General features: G+C 46.3%; 1 protein-coding gene across 8 annotated transcripts in view; it reads right to left on the minus strand.

The window, feature by feature from the left end:
* Window positions 1–11858, minus strand: part of TMEM163 (transmembrane protein 163) — a 214754-nt gene extending 202896 nt beyond the window's left edge. For 2 of the 8 annotated variants that reach the window (XM_074363559.1, XM_074363558.1), the window contains exon 1: window positions 4261–5216. In XM_074363559.1, the coding sequence (XP_074219660.1) occupies window positions 4261–4456 (196 nt within the window). In that variant the 5' untranslated portion in view covers window positions 4457–5216. Of the gene's footprint in view, window positions 1–4260; window positions 5247–11647 lie in introns of those variants that run through there. The other 6 variants (XR_012506973.1, XM_074363557.1, XM_074363553.1 and 3 more) reach the window with 6 other exon arrangements.
* Between the last annotated feature and the right edge of the window lie 5235 nt (window positions 11859–17093).

The raw sequence follows: 17093 nt of genomic DNA on the forward strand, positions 1-17093 counted from the left end.
CTCCAAACAATGAAGAAATTGGTAGTCAGAGCTCAAGCACCCATTTGTAAAATACTGTACAGCGTGCAACATATCACACCTACACAGTGTGTAAAAGACATCTTCCCTCTAAACTGACTGGGCCCCACAGTAAGCCTCTGGTTGCCAAAAAACTGTGTCCTGTTCAAAAATTTTAACAAGGACCCTGTTAAAACTTCCCAGTTGCATTTACTACCCAGACCCAAGAAAGGCCAATATAAACACCTTCTCCATCCTCACTGTAAAAATCTCCCCAAACGTTCCTTAGTAAGTGCACGTGGATGGAAAAGAGAAAAACCTCTCTTATGAAGTCCTGCCCTAGATACAAGTGATTTCAAATTATCCTTTTGTCTACTTCTTTTTATTTTTTTGTCTATTTCCTGAGCTGCTAAAAAACACCCCATTGTAATTTTCAACTACAATCACTCCTGACTCCACTTAAAGCCATAACCCAGAATAAGTAGATGCCACTGACTCCCAGTAATTTATTTCCCTTTCCCCAAATGATATAAAAATCTTTCTTTCATCCTGGCCAGTTGATTTGCAGGAGAGGTGAAGCTGTAACATTTAAGTACTGACACAAAGAAGCAGTTCATTTGCTGGGTTTTTTGACAGCAACCATCTCAGAGAGGGTATCCACTGGGGGGTAAAAACAAGGTTCCTTCTAGAAATAGATTTAATTTTCTAAGAGAAACAGCAATGATCCAGGTTTTCAATTCCACCACATGACATTTATTTTTCCTTCTAAAGCCAGCTGTTTCCAACAATATGCCTTGACCTGACCACACAGACCAACCAACATGCCTCACCACCCCACCCACCCCACCCCCCGCCATGGGCCAGCACTCCCCTGGAGGAATTTGAGATGCCAGCTCACGTGGGCTGGACTGCCTGGGTAAGGTAACACTTGAATCCTCTAAACAGCAGGACTGGTGGTCTTTCCCCAGACCTGATCCTGTATGTGCCTCCCTATGAGAAGTTTCAAACTTTAAAAATTGGAATAAATGTAATGAGAAGACCATTCAAGAAGGGAGGAGACTTTCCTATTTCTATCTAACCTTTGCTTTTTTCCTACTAGTTTTCCTTCCTAAAAATATAGCTGATACCAAGAATGGAAAACTCCCCACTCTTCAAAGGGAACTGGAGTATAATGATCTATGAAGACCCAGCTCATAAATGATCTGCACACAAGTGCCTCGACTTCTGCCTGTGTTAACTGCACACACACGAGCAAGCCATAGAGATGTGATGAGAATTTCGAAAGTTTTCAGGAAGCTGTGCTTCAAAAGCAGAAGAAAGTCAGCACAGCCTAGAGAAGCCAAGGCAGACCTCAGATTTCCACACAGGGCTGGATCCTTGCTACCCACAGCTGGCCTGCACATTCAAATTTTTAATCCCACTCAAATTTCAGATATGTGTAATTTGGGCCTAGTTAGAGTAAGTGTAAGGGTTGTATTAATGAAGGACTGATACCTTATTACTGGGGTGGAAGAGATACAAATACATGCAGGGAGGTTGAAGGCAACAGTCATTTCCATGCTAGTATGAATTAGTTCCAATTGCTTTCCCCTAAGGGCTAGTCACGCTTGGATTCTCTGAAGGAGAATATTCATTAGATGGCAAGGAAGTAGGAAATGCTGAAGCATAAAACACCCTAAGGCCCTAAGACTTGGGGCAGAATGATGGGAAAACACTTGTGGAGAGAAGAGTGGGTATTAAAAAGGAGGTGGTGGACATGCATAAGACAACCTTGGCCTATTTTTTGTTTCTTTAGTCCCTGAAAGTCCTGGACCACAGAGTTCTTGCTCCTAGAACTACAAGGCTCAGCCAAGTGGCACTGTAGTTACTGACAATATGAGCTAACTAGGTTTCTGGGAACCAGCCCACATCACTTCTAAGGGAAAAATACGTCTAAAGTCCTCAAGCACTAGATTATAAAGAGAACCTTTGACTGAAGTCAGATGGAGCCTGTAACAGGGTCCTGATAGCTCAGAAGGAATTTAGGGCAAGAGAGAAGGCCAAATATAGGTACAAATCCAGGTGCTTTCCCCCCCCCCACCCCCCACACACACCATAGAGATAGTATTTAGGACTAGAAGCTAGCAAGCCAGGCGGGATATAGAGATTCACAGAGGACAACTACAGAGGTTTCCTCCTCCTCGAATCCTCTCACCATGAGGAAAAAGGTAGCTGCCATCGAACCGTTCCTGGGGGATACAAAAATCAATATTGGAAAGATGCGGCCTGCCCCATAAGAAAAAATACCACAAACATAAGATATTATAATAAACCTCTCTCGGAAAGCTTCTGATTTATTTAATAAAAATGACTCAGTCATCATTAACTCTTTGCTGCCAGGAATGGAGTCAAACAGAAGCATTCAATGCTACAAGGCTCTGGGTTCTTTGGGAGACAGGGTTCATCTTAACAGAGAGGCAAGTGTGTGATATGCAACGCTTTCACACAGTAACAGCTTATGAACAGTGAATGCTTTCATGCTATAACATAATGGAAAATGCAATTCAGTTGTCCAGTGAGAAAGAACCTTAAGAAGGAATTCAGAAGGGCTTTTTACACTTGAGCGTGAGCTGCAAAATGACACTAAATATTAACTCGCCCTAGCACTTTTTTCCCTCCTATCATTTTGTGAGGTGGGGAGAAACAGGACAGCTTTTACAGCTGACCTGCAATGCTACAAAAATAAGCTCGGCCCGGAGTTCTTTCTTCCATACAAAAATTTTAAATCCTACATTAGTTGCAGAGGGTAAGGTAATTAACGCGAACTACAGTAAAACTGATAGGTTTTGCTGAGTGCTTGTGATGTTACCAATCATCAGCTCTGAAGTGATAATCGAGTTGTGTGAGAATAGGAGGAGAAATTGCAACATAGGTGCGGAACTCGTTGCAGCTGGAGCGGCTCCAGTTCTCGCCCGAGCATCCCCGCCGATTCTCTGGGAATTGCCGTTTCCATGTCATTTCTGTTTCACATGCTACAGTTTAAAATTTCTAAAAGGAAAGAAATCGTGCATCCGAACACTAAAACCGGAATAAAAATGTACAGGAGATACCAAGAATAGGACAGAAAACCTGCTAAGACTAAAATATAAAAACCCGCCACAGCCAACAAAATAAGGCTTCCAAGAACAGGGGGTGGAGGTGGCGATGAGCCGGCTCTCCCTGTAGGGCCTGGCTGTAAGAATCCCGTTTTCGGCCACTAATCGGTTTTAGCATAACCACTGAGTCTTTTTGAGGGGGCCGATTTGGATTTCGATTCAGCAAGAAGCAGAAAATGTACAGACGTGGCTAAGAACAGGGCTCTCTCCGAGCCCAAAGGAAACGTGGGAGGGGGGAAAAGAGAGATGGAGGAGAGATACACAGGAATGAATAGGGTAGTCTCTCCTGCCCCGTGTGGGCAACTCAAAGGGGGCATGGGCTGTCCGTCGGAAGGTCGGGTTTGGTCTCCCAGGAAAGAGAGGTTTGCGGGGTTCCAGGCCAGTGTCTTGAGAGGGATTCTGAAGGGGCTGGGGATGCACGACACGAGAACCACCAGGTTCCAGTGGCATCCATCCAAATGAGCTTGGTTGGACCGAACCCAAGCGTCCCAGTCCTCTGCACCCCACCCTTACCAGACAGTGGGGCTGTGACCCACGGTAAACTAGGTCCCTGTGAATGAGGTCCGGGGGTCCCCGACTCCCCTTCCCCGGGGACGTCGCCGAGAGACTCCTCGAGGCTAAATCCGCAGAGGGAAGTTGTCCTGGGGAGCCGGGGGGGGGGTTCAGAGGGGGCTCGGGAAGGAGGATGCACCGAGCTCAGGACCCTCCCCAACTAAGCGGGGCCCGGAGTCCCCTGGGAGTGCTCGACTCCAAAAGGAAAAGGAAAAAAAAAAAAAAACCCACACACAACGCCTCCCGCAAACTTTTCCAGCATGCGCCGGAGAGGCCGGGGCTGGCGGAGAGGAGGGCGCGGGCCCCTGACGGATCGCCCAGCAGGCAGTTGGGTTCGCGGATTCCGGCAAAGGCACGGCTGCCGGCGAAGGCGCGGCTGCCTGGGCGGCGCGGGCGGCTGGAGGTGGGGCTGCCGCCCTCTGCCCTCCGCGCCTTCGCGGGAAATCCGGGCTCCGCGTCCTCGCGCGCTCCAAGGCGCCAAGCCCCGAGCCCGGCCCCACCCGCCAGTGGGGAGAGGCGGGCCCTGCCGGGGAAAGGGCCAGGCCGGGGAAAGGGGACCGGGGCGGCGCACGCTCACCTCGATCCTCCAGCCCGTCACCGAACTGGCCGCTCTCGCTGATCCGCAGCTGCCGCTCCTCCTCGGGCTGAGGCGGCTCGCGCGCGGGGGAGCTCAGGGGGCCGGGGACGGCTGCCAAGGGCGCGTGGCCCCGGGGCGGCGGCGGGACCGCGGGGCCCGGAGGGCTACGGCACTCGCTGCCCGCGGCCGGCTCCATGGCGCGGGGCGGCGGATCCCGGCGGCGAAGACAAGCGCAGCGGGGACTCGAGTCAGAAGTGCGAGGCTCCGCGGCTGGGAGCGAGCGGAGGGATGGACCGACCGCTCGGAGACGGAGGGAGGGCGGGCGGGCGCCGCGGAGTGGAGGTGCGCCGGCTGCAGGGGGCGGGGGGTGTGCGCGTGGCCGGTGGCAGAGGCTGGAGCCCAGTTGCCGCCGCCGCGCTCCGCCCACGGGGGCAGGTGCGTGCGGCAGGGACCCGCCCCGAGGCCCCAGCGCTGAAGCCCGAGCTCCGAGGCGGGTGGGAAGGGAGGGATCCGGCCCGGCCTGGTGCCCGGAGGCGTGGTGGTGTCGAGGGGACTACTGGGGGAGCCGGGACCAACAGGAAGTCGGGGCACCTGCCCCACCCGTGCTGCGGGATGGTGACCACAGAAGACCTCCCCTTGGACGGGACTCCTCTGCTGTCCGAGAAGCCTGCGGCTGCGCTTTAACAGTAGAGCGAGCAGCGCCTTAATTTGGCGTCTTTCTCCTCTGGAGCTGCACAGGCTTCAGAAGCTGAGCAGGATCTCCTGCCTGGGTTGCCATCCTCACCGCCCATCCCGGGAAAACGAGATTCACCTGCCCCCAAGCCCATTCGTGTCGGGCCTTCTGGGAGCTTCGACTGCCCGCCAGCACCAACTTAAGGGCACCACACGGCGCTCTAGATGTTTGGACCCCCCAGGCTCCCCAGTTGCGACTGTCCCTGGGCCTTTGTCCCAGCCAGTCCCCCACCAGCATTCTACTTCCATTCTGAGTATCCAAGTCTTGCCGGTATTTAAGGACTCCGATCGAAGCCTCCCTTGGCTTTCTTGGCGCGGCCAACCGTTCCCACCTCTGACCGCGCGGAGTTCGCACCCTAGCGCGGTGGGGCTAATCTCGGCAGCGAGGCTGCAACGTCGGCCACGCCGGGACCAACGCCTGCTGTTGTTACCTCGGAGAGGTGCCAAGGGGGATGGGCCATTTATCAGATTCAGCTTGAATGTAGTGGTAACAACATCCAAATTCCCAAATCTAGATTTCATCTTCATATGTCTATCAGTCTTCAGACTTAATGTCCTCTAAAACGCCAATTCCTCATTTAAAGCCTGCCTACTGCGGGGAGAGGGCACCCTGTTTTTTTGAAGAGTCACTAGTTTCATTTCTCATTCTTGCTTTGCCTGAGATCGAAATCGGAGAGGGATTTAGCTTTTGTTGTGCAATGGAAACATCACTAGAACTAGGAAGAGGGTCCCATTTTACGTTCCTGTTGGGTTGGAATGAGAATATTCGAGTTGACCTTGGCCAACTAACTTTACCTGTTTGATCACTAATCTAACTACAAACTGAAAGATTTTGACTAGGTCGTTTCAAAGGCCCCTTTTTGCTAGGAGGGGAAGGAGGAAAGGAAGTAGAAAAAAATAAACCGCTATGATAATTTGAACAAAAAAAAAAAAAACCTACAATTTCTACCCCCTAGTCTTAGTTCTGTCTCCTGAGGTAGATACCCTGCAGATGTCTGTAGACATCCCCCACACACACACCTGTTACTCCCCACCCAGACTTTTTTTTTCCTCCAGGTTTTCCCATTTAATCCCTCTGTCCATGGCTCACGAACATTAGAATCACCTGGGGCGTTTAAGAACAAAAATACCCAAGACTCACCTACTGCTAGAGATTCTAATATCATAGGTGATAATGAGCGTTTGGGGGGGTTAACATTTTTCTATTTATTACTGTTTTTAGTGGAGGTACTGGGGGACCCCGTGCAAGCTAAGCACACACTCTACCACTGAGCTATACCGTCCCCCTATAATGTGTATATTTTTAAAAGCTCCCTCCCCATTCTTAAATCAACTGGGAAGCTTTTTTTTAAAATGTATTTAAATGCTGACTCCTTGTTCTTTGAGATTCTAATTAAATAGATTTGGTTGAGAATTTTCATTCGAGTAACACACACATACTCACACTCTGATGTAGATTATTCTAGGACCACCTTTGTGATTCTCAGTACTTAACTACCATCCACAATGTGGAAGGATTTGCCCCCTTCTCTCTCCCTCTCTCCCTTACACACACACCCACACACACACTCAAGGTCTGTGCTCTCTCAAAGGAGCAAGGTTCTCTACTCCAGCGCATATCAAATCTGAATGTGCAGGTGAACATCTGAGATTCTTGTTAATGTTAAAATGCAGATTCTAACTCTGTAGGTCTTGGGGTGGAAGCTGAGATTTCTAACAACCCTTCAGGCTGCTGATGCCGCAGGTCTGAAGACCACACTCTGAAGTAAGGATCTAGGAGTTATTTATTACTCATGGGATAAATATATTTTCCTTCAAGTTCCAGCTGCCCTGGCTCAATAAGGCATTCTGCTCTCCCCCAGAAAGATTTCTCTGACTCCAGCTCTCCCTAGGCTCTCTTTTTTGTGACCTCCAAGTATTCACATAATAATTCACTGCTTATTTCATGTCTGAGGCAGGGAATGTGGTGCTGGCCTGATCCCCATTTTCCCTCAGCCACATCTACCTGGATGCCAAGAACACGGTGTTCCCCCAAACAATCTCTGCTGATTGACTGGGAAATAATATTAGCTTACAATCTGGAGGATGCACTGTGTGCTTGCTCAGCGTTTTACATGCATTGTCTCCATCCCTTAACTACTACTAGCATTTTACAAAGGAAGAAATCAATCAAGGCAAGTCTGTTAAGCTCCGTCTAGCACCACAGTCCACAGCAGTACCGCCCTCTAGGGGGCGTTTTGGCAATTTGCAGGTGCTTTAATTGGTGACCACAATAAGGGGAAAGGGACACTGGCATTCAGTGGGGTGGAGGAGGAGGCAGGGAGTCCCACCATGCTAGGATTTTGCAGCACAATGATTGCTTGGGTCCCACATCGCTCTCATATGTCTGACTGGACGTTTGCTGTGGTTAAAATGTTTCTAATTACAGTAGAACTATAACTTTCCATAGAAACACAAAATATTTTTGCAGCATTTGAATACAGACTGGCTTTTCTGTAAATGTAACTACTGTATAAGTCTAGGAGAGATTGTACTTTGTTCACCGTTGTGGAAAATCAGGACAATGAAGCCAGTTCCACTCAGGGCACCTGAGTCAGCCATCAATACATCAGCACCTGTCAAACGTATGTCACAGACCCAGTAATTCCAGATGTCTATATGAATATTTTTATTCAGCTCTTATTTCAAGATGTCAAAAATACAGAAAAAGTGTCAGTAATATTCCAGTCTTGTGTTATTTTTTATAATTAGCTGCAAGTATCTGACTATTTTATAACTAGTAAATTATAATTAGCTGCAAGTATCTGACTATTTTATGACTTCTGATACAGATCCAAGCATTTATAAAAGCAAATACATATTAAATATTTGCTGGTTTACTTTCACTCCTCCATTATAATTAGGTCATTATATTGATGTTTAAACTATGTGTGTGAGTACTAATTATGCATTCCATTTCATGAACACAATAGTGAATAATACAACTGTTACAGTAATATAGTAATTGCTATTGAAAGGGAGCCTTCACTGTTACAGCCAAGAGGAGCCTAAGGAGACGTGACAATTAAAGGCAATATATGCTGGATGGGATCTTGGAACAGAAAAATAACATTAGGTAAAAGTTGAAAATATCTAAACAAATACGAACTTTAGTTAATAATAATAGAGTTATATTCACTGAAACAATGTACCATACAAACATAAAATGTCAAAATTAGGGGAACTGGGTGCAGGGTATATGGAAACTTTCTGTACTATCGTCTCAATTTTCTGCAATCTAAAACTGTCCTAAAAAATAAAGTCTACTTTCAAAAAAGTAACATAAAGTGGGAGGAGATGGGAAAGCTTGAGTCTGAGAGGTAAACACAACATAAGTATCTCAATCTTAGCGATAAGGAAACTGAAGCACGGGGTAAGTGCCATTGCTAACGAACCCAGGAGTGGAGCTCCCAGGGTCTTGCTCCTAACCAACATCCTGCATGTCTGCCATAGAAGAATCTAAAGATGGCTGAGGGCTTGCCTTCGGAACCTGACTTCCCTACATCAGACTGCACACTCAAGGATACTTGTCTTGCTTGGTTATGTGGGTAAGCTTTGGAAAACCAAATATAAACATATTGTCATCTTTTGCAAGTCTTGAAGAAACATAAGTGACACTCAGAGCTAGTGTGCCCTCCAAGATGCCAACCCAGCAGGCCTGGGGTTGGGTGAGCAGCCATGATGGGGTGTCTAAACGGGAAGCAAAGTCACCCCAGAACAGCATTTAGAGGAAGGGCCCTAAGATCTTTCCTTGGAAAGTGGGAAGTAGGTGTGTGTACACGTGCCTGCAGGTGTGAGTGTTAAATTATAAACTCCCTTTCCCATTAAAAAAATTATAAACAAGGGCATGACAGTGGACTACGTGGAGAGACAGCATATTGGTGATAAGCAAAAGGCTTTGTGTACAAAACATTATAATAGAAGACATACAAAAAGAATTGCTCAGTGCCATCTCTGCTTTTAAAAGACTTAAAGGATGGTATAGTACTGCATCTCCTGCCTTCGCCACATGCTCTCTTGAGCTGAGCATCTCAACTCCACCTGCACGTTATGCTACCAGGGCTAGGGTGACCAACTTGTCCCAGTTTGCTGTAGATGTTCCTGGTTGTAGCATTTAAAGTTCTAGATTCTGAGAAAAAAAAAAAAAAGCCAGTCCCAGGAAAACTTTTTAGAATCCTGATGCCCAAGCCAACTCCCTGACCAGCTACAACAGAATCTCCGAGGGTGGGACCCAGGCATGAGTGTTTTTGGAAGACCCTCAGGAGTTTCCAGTGTGCAGTCAAGCATGAGAAAGCACTGCTCCAGGACAGTGCTTCTCAACTTGGAATGTGCACAAGATCACATCGGGGGATCTTGGCAAAATGCAGTTTTCAATTCAGTAAGCCAGGTGTAGGGCCCGATTTTCTGCATTTCTAACCAGCTCCCAGGTGATGCCAGCGCTGCTGGTGTGCGGACCACCCTCTGAGGAGCAGGGGTCTGGAATGCAAGAGCAGTCAGTTTGCTCTCTACTTCGAAAGAATCTACAATATAGTCAGGAAGGGGACAATGTAGGGACAAAACTGACCAAAGGGAAAAATGAAATGAGCAAAATATAAGTAATTAAGTAATGCAGAAGAGAGGGAGCAGAACCCAGGACACAATCTCTGGGATTCCTCCATGTTCAACACACACATGGGCATTCAACACACAGAAAGGGGCAATCTGGAAAAGTTTCGTGGAGGGTGCGTGCTAACAGTGATTTGCAAGGGCCAAGGGCATCCCAGGAAAGGGCAATGTGGGTAAGAAGATTTGTGATAAAATGAGCTAATAGTTTGCATAAATGTACACAATTTCTCCAAATAATGGTTGCCAGGGGAAGGAGGCTGGGGTTGGGATGAAATATGGTGAAGAGGCTTCTGGGGTGGCTGGGAAAGTTCTAGTTCTTGACCCTAGTAACACTTGCTTTATAATAATTTATGAAGCCATAAAGATGTAAATATAAGACAAGACACTATAAACCTCCTAGAAGAAAACATAGGCAAAACATTATGTGACATAAATCTTAGCAATGTTCTCCTAGGGCAGTATACCCATGCAATAGAAATAAGAGCAAAAATAAACAAATGGGACCTAATCAAATTTATAAGCTTTTGCACAGCAGAGGAAACCATAAGCAAAACAAAATGACAACCTATGGAATGGGAGAAAATATTTGCAAATGATGAGGCTAACAGAGGTTTAATTTCCAGAATATATAAACAGCTTATACAACTTAATAACAAAAAAACAACCCAATCCAAAAATGGGCAGAAGACCTAAATAAGCAATTCTCCAATGAAAACATGCAAATAGCCACTAGGTACATGAAAAAAGGCTCAATATCGCTAATTATCAGAGAAATGCAAATCAAAACTACAGTGAGGTATCATGTCACACCAGTCAGAATGGCCAACATTCAAAAGTCCACAAATGATAAATGCTAGAGAGACTGTGGAGAAAAGGGAACCCTCCTACACTGTTGGTGGGAATGTAGTTTGGTACAGTCGTTATGGAAAACAATATGGAGATTCCTCAAAAGACTAAAAATAGACTTACCATACAATACAGCAATCCCACTTCTGGGCATGTATCCGGAGGGAACCTTAATTCAAAAAGATCATGCACCCCAATGTTCATAACAGCACTATTTACAACAGCCAAGACATGGAAACAACCTAAATGCCCATTGACAGATGACTGAATAAAGAAGCTATGGTATATTTATACGATGGAATACTACTCAGCCATAAAAAAGAATGAAATAATGCCATTTGCAGCAACATGGATGGACCTGGAGATCATCATTCTAAGTGAAGTGAGCCAGAAAGAGAAAGAAAAATACCATATGATATCACACATATGTGGAGTCTTAAAAAAAAAAAGACACATATGAACTTATTTACAAAACAGAAATAGATTCACAGACGTAGAAAACAAACTTATGGTTACCAGGAGGGGAAGTGGGTAGGAAGGGATAAATTGGGAGTTTGAGATTTGCAGAATATATAAAATAAACAACAAGTTTCTACTATATAGCCCAGGGAACTATATTCAATATCTTGTTGTAATTTAAATGAAAAAGAATATAAAACAAATATATTTATGTATATGTATGACTGAAACCTTACGCTGTACAGCAGAAATTGACATAACATTGTAAACTGACCATACGTACTATACTTCAATAATAATATATAAAGAACATGTGATTGAACAATGGGCCACCCATCAGCAAAACCAAAGCTTGGCCCCAGGTCTTGCTCCTGCCCTTCTACATTAGAGATCTGAGGTGAACTGGCTGTGTTCCTATCTCTTTATTTTGTTTATAAAATAATTAATTCCTATTTTTTCTTTTTTTAGTAGGAAAGTATTTCATGCTCAATTTAGAGACTGAAAACCAGATAATACACACCAAAAATTAAAATGACCTATAATCTCCTTATGCATAATCTATCTTAACCATTTAATATATCTCCTTTCAGACTCTGGCTGGTGGATATATTTTGTATGTCACACAATGCCCAAAAAGTATTAGTTGATTTTGCTTTTTTATAAGGAAATATGAGAAAGAAAATGCAGTGTCCCTTGGGAGTCTCACCTGGTGAATATCCATCCATGAAAACAGCATCACTATCCCAAACGCAGGCCTTCTGCCCAAGATGTTTCACTTTGCACGAGGATGGTCAGTGCCTCCTCCTGGGCTATGCGGCCACTCGGCTCTGCCATCTGCTGATACAAGGAGCCTGGTTTTCTGGCGGGCGCCTGGGGCAGCTGGTGTGTAAACACAGAAATGGGCACTTGGCCGCTGTGACTGCCTTGTGTACGATACGCCTCACCGCCACCAGGCTTCCAGCCTACTCTGTACTTGGGTAAGTGAAATGCTGTCTGGGCAGAAAGAAATGTATTTCCTTACACAAGTTGGGAGGTTCACGAAAGGTTATTCAGCAGCGGTTCCACATGGAAAGAGACCATTGTCTCAGACAGAAAGGGGGGGAAACCCTTGGGAATTCATTTCGGCTTTTGAGCTCCCAGAGTATCTCATTCTAAGAGGAACTGTCATCTTTCTACTCCCCACCTGGTAAATGGCTCAGAATTAACGGCCTGCCTGCATTTGGCCTGAATTTCTTGAAAAATGTGAGGTCAAAGAGAGAGTGCCCAGGAAACAGCTGCTCCAAATACTGATTTGCAAAAGGAGCAGAGAGTGTGGGGTAAAATCTGCTGTCTCCTCTCCTGCACCCCCCCACCTTCCCCACTCCCTGCCCCATCCTTCCGGCTGCTCCCATAAGGACAAGGTGAAACTGTGGCAGGACCACAGAGCCCCAGGGTCAGGGTTTTTATCACCGGAGGTCAGTCAGCTCACTACCATGCCCTGAGGACCCCTAGCCCCACTAACCTCTTCTGGAGCCTGGCATGATGCACAGTAAAAGCACAGATTTTAGAGCCAGCACACCTGGGCTCAAATCCCACCTTGATCAAGTTACTTAATCTCAGACTCAGCTTCCACAGCTACAAAACTGGGATGATAATACCCACTCAACAGGTCTGAGCGGCAAGACTAAATAAAATATCTACTGGTCTGCTGGTCCATAGTCGGTCACAGCACTGAGACCTGTGCTCCCCTGTTCCCTGAGACCAGCCTTGTTGAGGTGGATTCCCTCTCTGCCTGTTCCTCGGGGGACCTCAGAGGTCATGTGGCAACACACTTCTTTAGCACCTTCAACAGTGCTCCAGGAAAGGCATCGCAGTCATGATCTTGACATCTGCACTCAATTCTAAAATAGATGTGAGGGGAAGTGCAAAGACCCAAAGTCACAGTTCAGGGCCTAAAGAGGGTTCAAAATGAAAATGGCCTGGGGGAGGAAGTTAATTGGGGAACATGTGAGGAACTCTCTTTGGGGGGACGTGCACATGCTCTCAGAAGTTGCCTTAACAGCAGTAGTTGGTGAGGAGGGAGGTGTGTGGGTGGCCTGGGAATACACAAGTCATTCCTGTCCTCTGGTCTGAGGGGTCTCCTAGGGTGAGAACTGCTACTCGGGTTCAGGTGAGGCTTCCAGAAGAATCTGTGCATGTGGGTCCCGAGAAAAACACCTGAGCCCTGCTATTGTGAGTGGCTTCATCAGATAACCTCACTGACGCCTCACGGAGTCCTTGCAGAGGAAATGGGAGAGCAGGAGATACGCTATCTCATCTTTTTCTGCTTAAGCATTGTTAGAAGACACACAGTGGACAGGCATGGTGAATAAAAAACAATTTCGATTTAAAGACTCCAGTTTCCAGATAATTTCTATAAACGAGTATTAAATGCCTAGGTGCAACAGGCGGGGTAAAGGCCAACTCCTCAATGCGTCCTGCTCTGCTCCTGAGTCCCTCCTGTACGTGCCCCCAGCAGCTGCCCTAAACTCTATTCAAGTCCTTAGACACATGCATCTCTCACACCTGTACATCTACAAAAACCCTTCATCCTTCCTGATCTCAGCTCCAGGGGTGAATAGTCCAAGGCCAGTCATGGTGGTCCCATTTCCATGCTGGTCACTGGTTTGGGTGTGAGCTTGTAAAGTAGTTCTGGGAAAGAGATGGAAGGGAAATGTGCTGGGGGAAGAAGGGGTTCTGGGAAACGTCTTCCCACTAATTAAACAAAAAAGCACATTAAACAAAAAGTTTCTCTTATTCTGCCAAATATCGTCATGTCTGTATGTGAAGCCTGGAACCATGGCAGCCATTTTGTGACTGGGAGGGAGCTAAGCTGATACGATGGACTGCAAAGTGGAAAGATGGGAAGAATCTGGGGGCTTGACAACATCATTCGAGCCAATGGACTAATCAGCCCTCCACCTGTTCTGTCTCAAGACTTCTTGCTCAGTGAGATAATACATTTTCCTAGTAGTTGTAGCCATTTGGGGTTTTCTGCTCATTGTCATTAAAGCATCCTAACTGATAAGTGACTCGAAGTCAATTTTTTATGTTCTAATTTAATCATGCAAATAGTCACAGGCTAAATTGTCTGTCTCTGAATCTTCTAGTTTGTTTCTGGAAAGGCTGGGGGAAACTGAGGGCACAGTGAGGGAGGGAAAGCACAGTCTTTCCTGGCTGTCTATAAGCCGAGACCAGCATTTACCTGAATGACTGTTCCCAGGGAGATGGGTGGTCGCTTTTCTACATTTTACTAGGATGTGCGTATGTGTGTGTTTTGAAGATGATGATGTGCTTAGACAACTGTTTGTAAAAGGTGAGGAACTGAGGGAAAAGCTGAAGGAGCTGTTTTTGTGAGAGGTTTTATGGAAGTCTATACTTGGAGAGTCAGGGCCTTTTTTCTGGCCCTCATGAGACTACCTGGCCAATGGGGTGAGTGGGCCCAAAAGTGCAGCCCACTCCCGGCACAGGCGGCATCACAGGAAGGAAGGGGTATATTTTTCTAATCTGCACAAAGGTACCATAAAGGCTAGTAATGGTCTTCTGGGCAACATGCTTCCAGGCTGGTAACAGAGTGCAGCATAGCGGTCTTAAAGCAGATGAGAGGATTTGTGTCCATATTCTGGCCACGAATGCTCTAGAAGTTCCGGAAGCAGACTTTGGCAACAGCAGGAGAGACCTCCTTGAAATCTTGATATCTCCAGGAGCATACCACTGTGCCTGAAAATTGCTTTAAATACTCCATCACTGACCAGGTGCGGTTACAGACGTGCTAGTTAGTTCAAGCACCATCTCTGAGCACCTCAGCTGTCCAAAGCAAGATTAAGTGTTCCAGGGTCATCAGCTGGCCTTACATCAGAAGGGCCACGATGAAGCACCTCTGAGATCAGTCTTTCCTTCAATGCTTTGCTAACTGGCACAGCGAATGTCAGAAATTGCTTTTCAGTGGTGAAATTAGCAACTTGTCAATTAACATGATTCATGGTTAGAAATACATTCTCATTTGGTAAAAGAAATGGTATTTAAGAAATGTAGGCTGGATTTTAGAGACATTTTAGAGACATTTCCCACCCTTTATAGCCAGGAAGTGAGAATCCTGCACCCTGGGGAAGGGTTGTTCCAAATGGTGTCATATCCAGCCATTGTTTTAGAGGCTTTCCGGTTGCCAACAGCCACTCTAAACCTAATTGCTTCCAGCCTCTGGAATGTCAGAGAGACTTCCTCGAGTGAACTTTTGGGTGAGGATGGCATCAGAGCGACTTTAATGGCAGGGAGCTGGAACTTTGTTAAAATTATGGAAGAGGTTTTAGGGACCATTTTGGCCCCTGCTGCTTGCTAATGGATATCCGTGTAATGCATGTCTGCAAGGGTGGCAGAGTTTGGTCAGGGACTTATTTTTATCATAACCGGACTGTGGAGGTCCACTGAAATCTCCCCAAACCATCCCTGAGGTTAGTTTGCAACAGGGCACCACTATCAATGGCAATACTCAGCAAGGTTCCTTTAGGAAGTTTTGGGAGCAATGAGTATTGTCCTGGGGGACAGACCATGATGGACAACGTGGCAGATGGAAGAGAAAGAGACAGTGACGCTGCATGGTCATCTCATGGGCAAACAAGTTTCTAAGCACTCATGAGGCACACCTTTAGAGACTTCCAGAAATAAACAGAACGTAAGAGCTGCTGATAGCTCAGATCTTAATTTGGGCATCAAGAGCAAACAGAACTTCATTTCCCACCTACATACTGGAAAAGCCTGAAATACTAGTTATATCCTGTGAAACTGCACACAATTCTACACAAGACATCATTTAAAGTGTAGAATGGTTGCAGTGATAAGCTATCCTGGGAAAAAACAGTTGGGACAACTTAGGAGCAGAGGTCTTGATCCAAGTTATGGCTGCTGTGAAGTTTAATGGAGACATGGTCCATTTTCCTCCACGGGGCTTGTAAAGAAGTTTTACCTACTACTTCTGGTGATTTTATGTGCTATATTCCTGAGAGACTGGAGGAGGGGTGTGGGGTGGTAAAGCTTGTTGTGCCAAAAGCTTGTCAAGGGGACCCTCTAGCTGGTAGTATCAACTGACAGTTACTGAGAAAACTGGGAGCTTTGGGGATTCTTGGATTTCCGTTTAACCTCAAGAGGCCATGGGTACCATAGGGAATGAACATGAACACGGGCCTGTAAGATGGGGGCCCCACTAACACAGTTGACAAGAGGTCCTCATTGCCTGTGTCCTGGGAGGCAAAACACAAAGTTGGACAAGTCAATTCACAAATAGGCATCGAACTCTTGTTCAAAAGCGCTAGGTACTACGACCCAAAAGGCAAAATAAAACATGTAGGAGTTGCAACTCAAGTGGGGCACAAACGCCGATGCCTTCAGCAGTCAGTGTTTGTCATCCTAGCCGATGTGTTAGTGCCAATAAATAGAACATCTTCAAGCCTAATGCTTACTTCTCTGGAATCCTGGATGTGCCCTAAATTCCCTCTTCCTCCCTTCCTTTCTTTTTCCCAGTAATAAAAAAGTTCTGAGCATCTAATGTGTCCCAGACACTTGTGCTAGATTCTGAGAATACAGAGATAAAAACATAAGCTGTGGCCTTCTAGAATTCATGATCTCATGTGTGTGTGTGTGTGTGTGTGTGTGTGTGTGTGTGTGTGTGTGTGTGTGTGTCTATGGGAGAGTGGTGGTAGAAAGAAATAGATAAATAGACAATTAAAACACAACTTGATACGTACTAGGGTAGTGAGGCCTCACGTAGCTCAGAAGAGATACATCAAACTCAAAAAGTACGTCGAAGCTCTAAATAAGCTCCCTGGGGGTGGTGCCACTTGAGCTAGGTCTTAAAAGACAAGCCAAGCAGCCAGGGTGAAGGAGCAGGATGAAAGGCATTCAGGAGGTTGGCAGCAGGGGCCTTGTTTGCTGTTGTGACTGCAGGAGGCTGAGGATGGACGGACTCCAGGGAATTCAGCAGCCGAGGATACACTGGGGGAGGCGCTGTGGAAAAGGAGGCCACCAAACCAAGCTGAGGTTTTGGGCTAAGCCCAGATCACAATAGCAATTCAACTTGTTCCTGAAGGTGACAGAAAGTGAACGGATTTAAAACAGAGAAGGAACAAAAAGTATTTTTG

Source organism: Camelus bactrianus, chromosome 5 (assembly GCF_048773025.1).
Source record: "Camelus bactrianus isolate YW-2024 breed Bactrian camel chromosome 5, ASM4877302v1, whole genome shotgun sequence".
NCBI lineage: Eukaryota > Metazoa > Chordata > Mammalia > Artiodactyla > Camelidae > Camelus > Camelus bactrianus.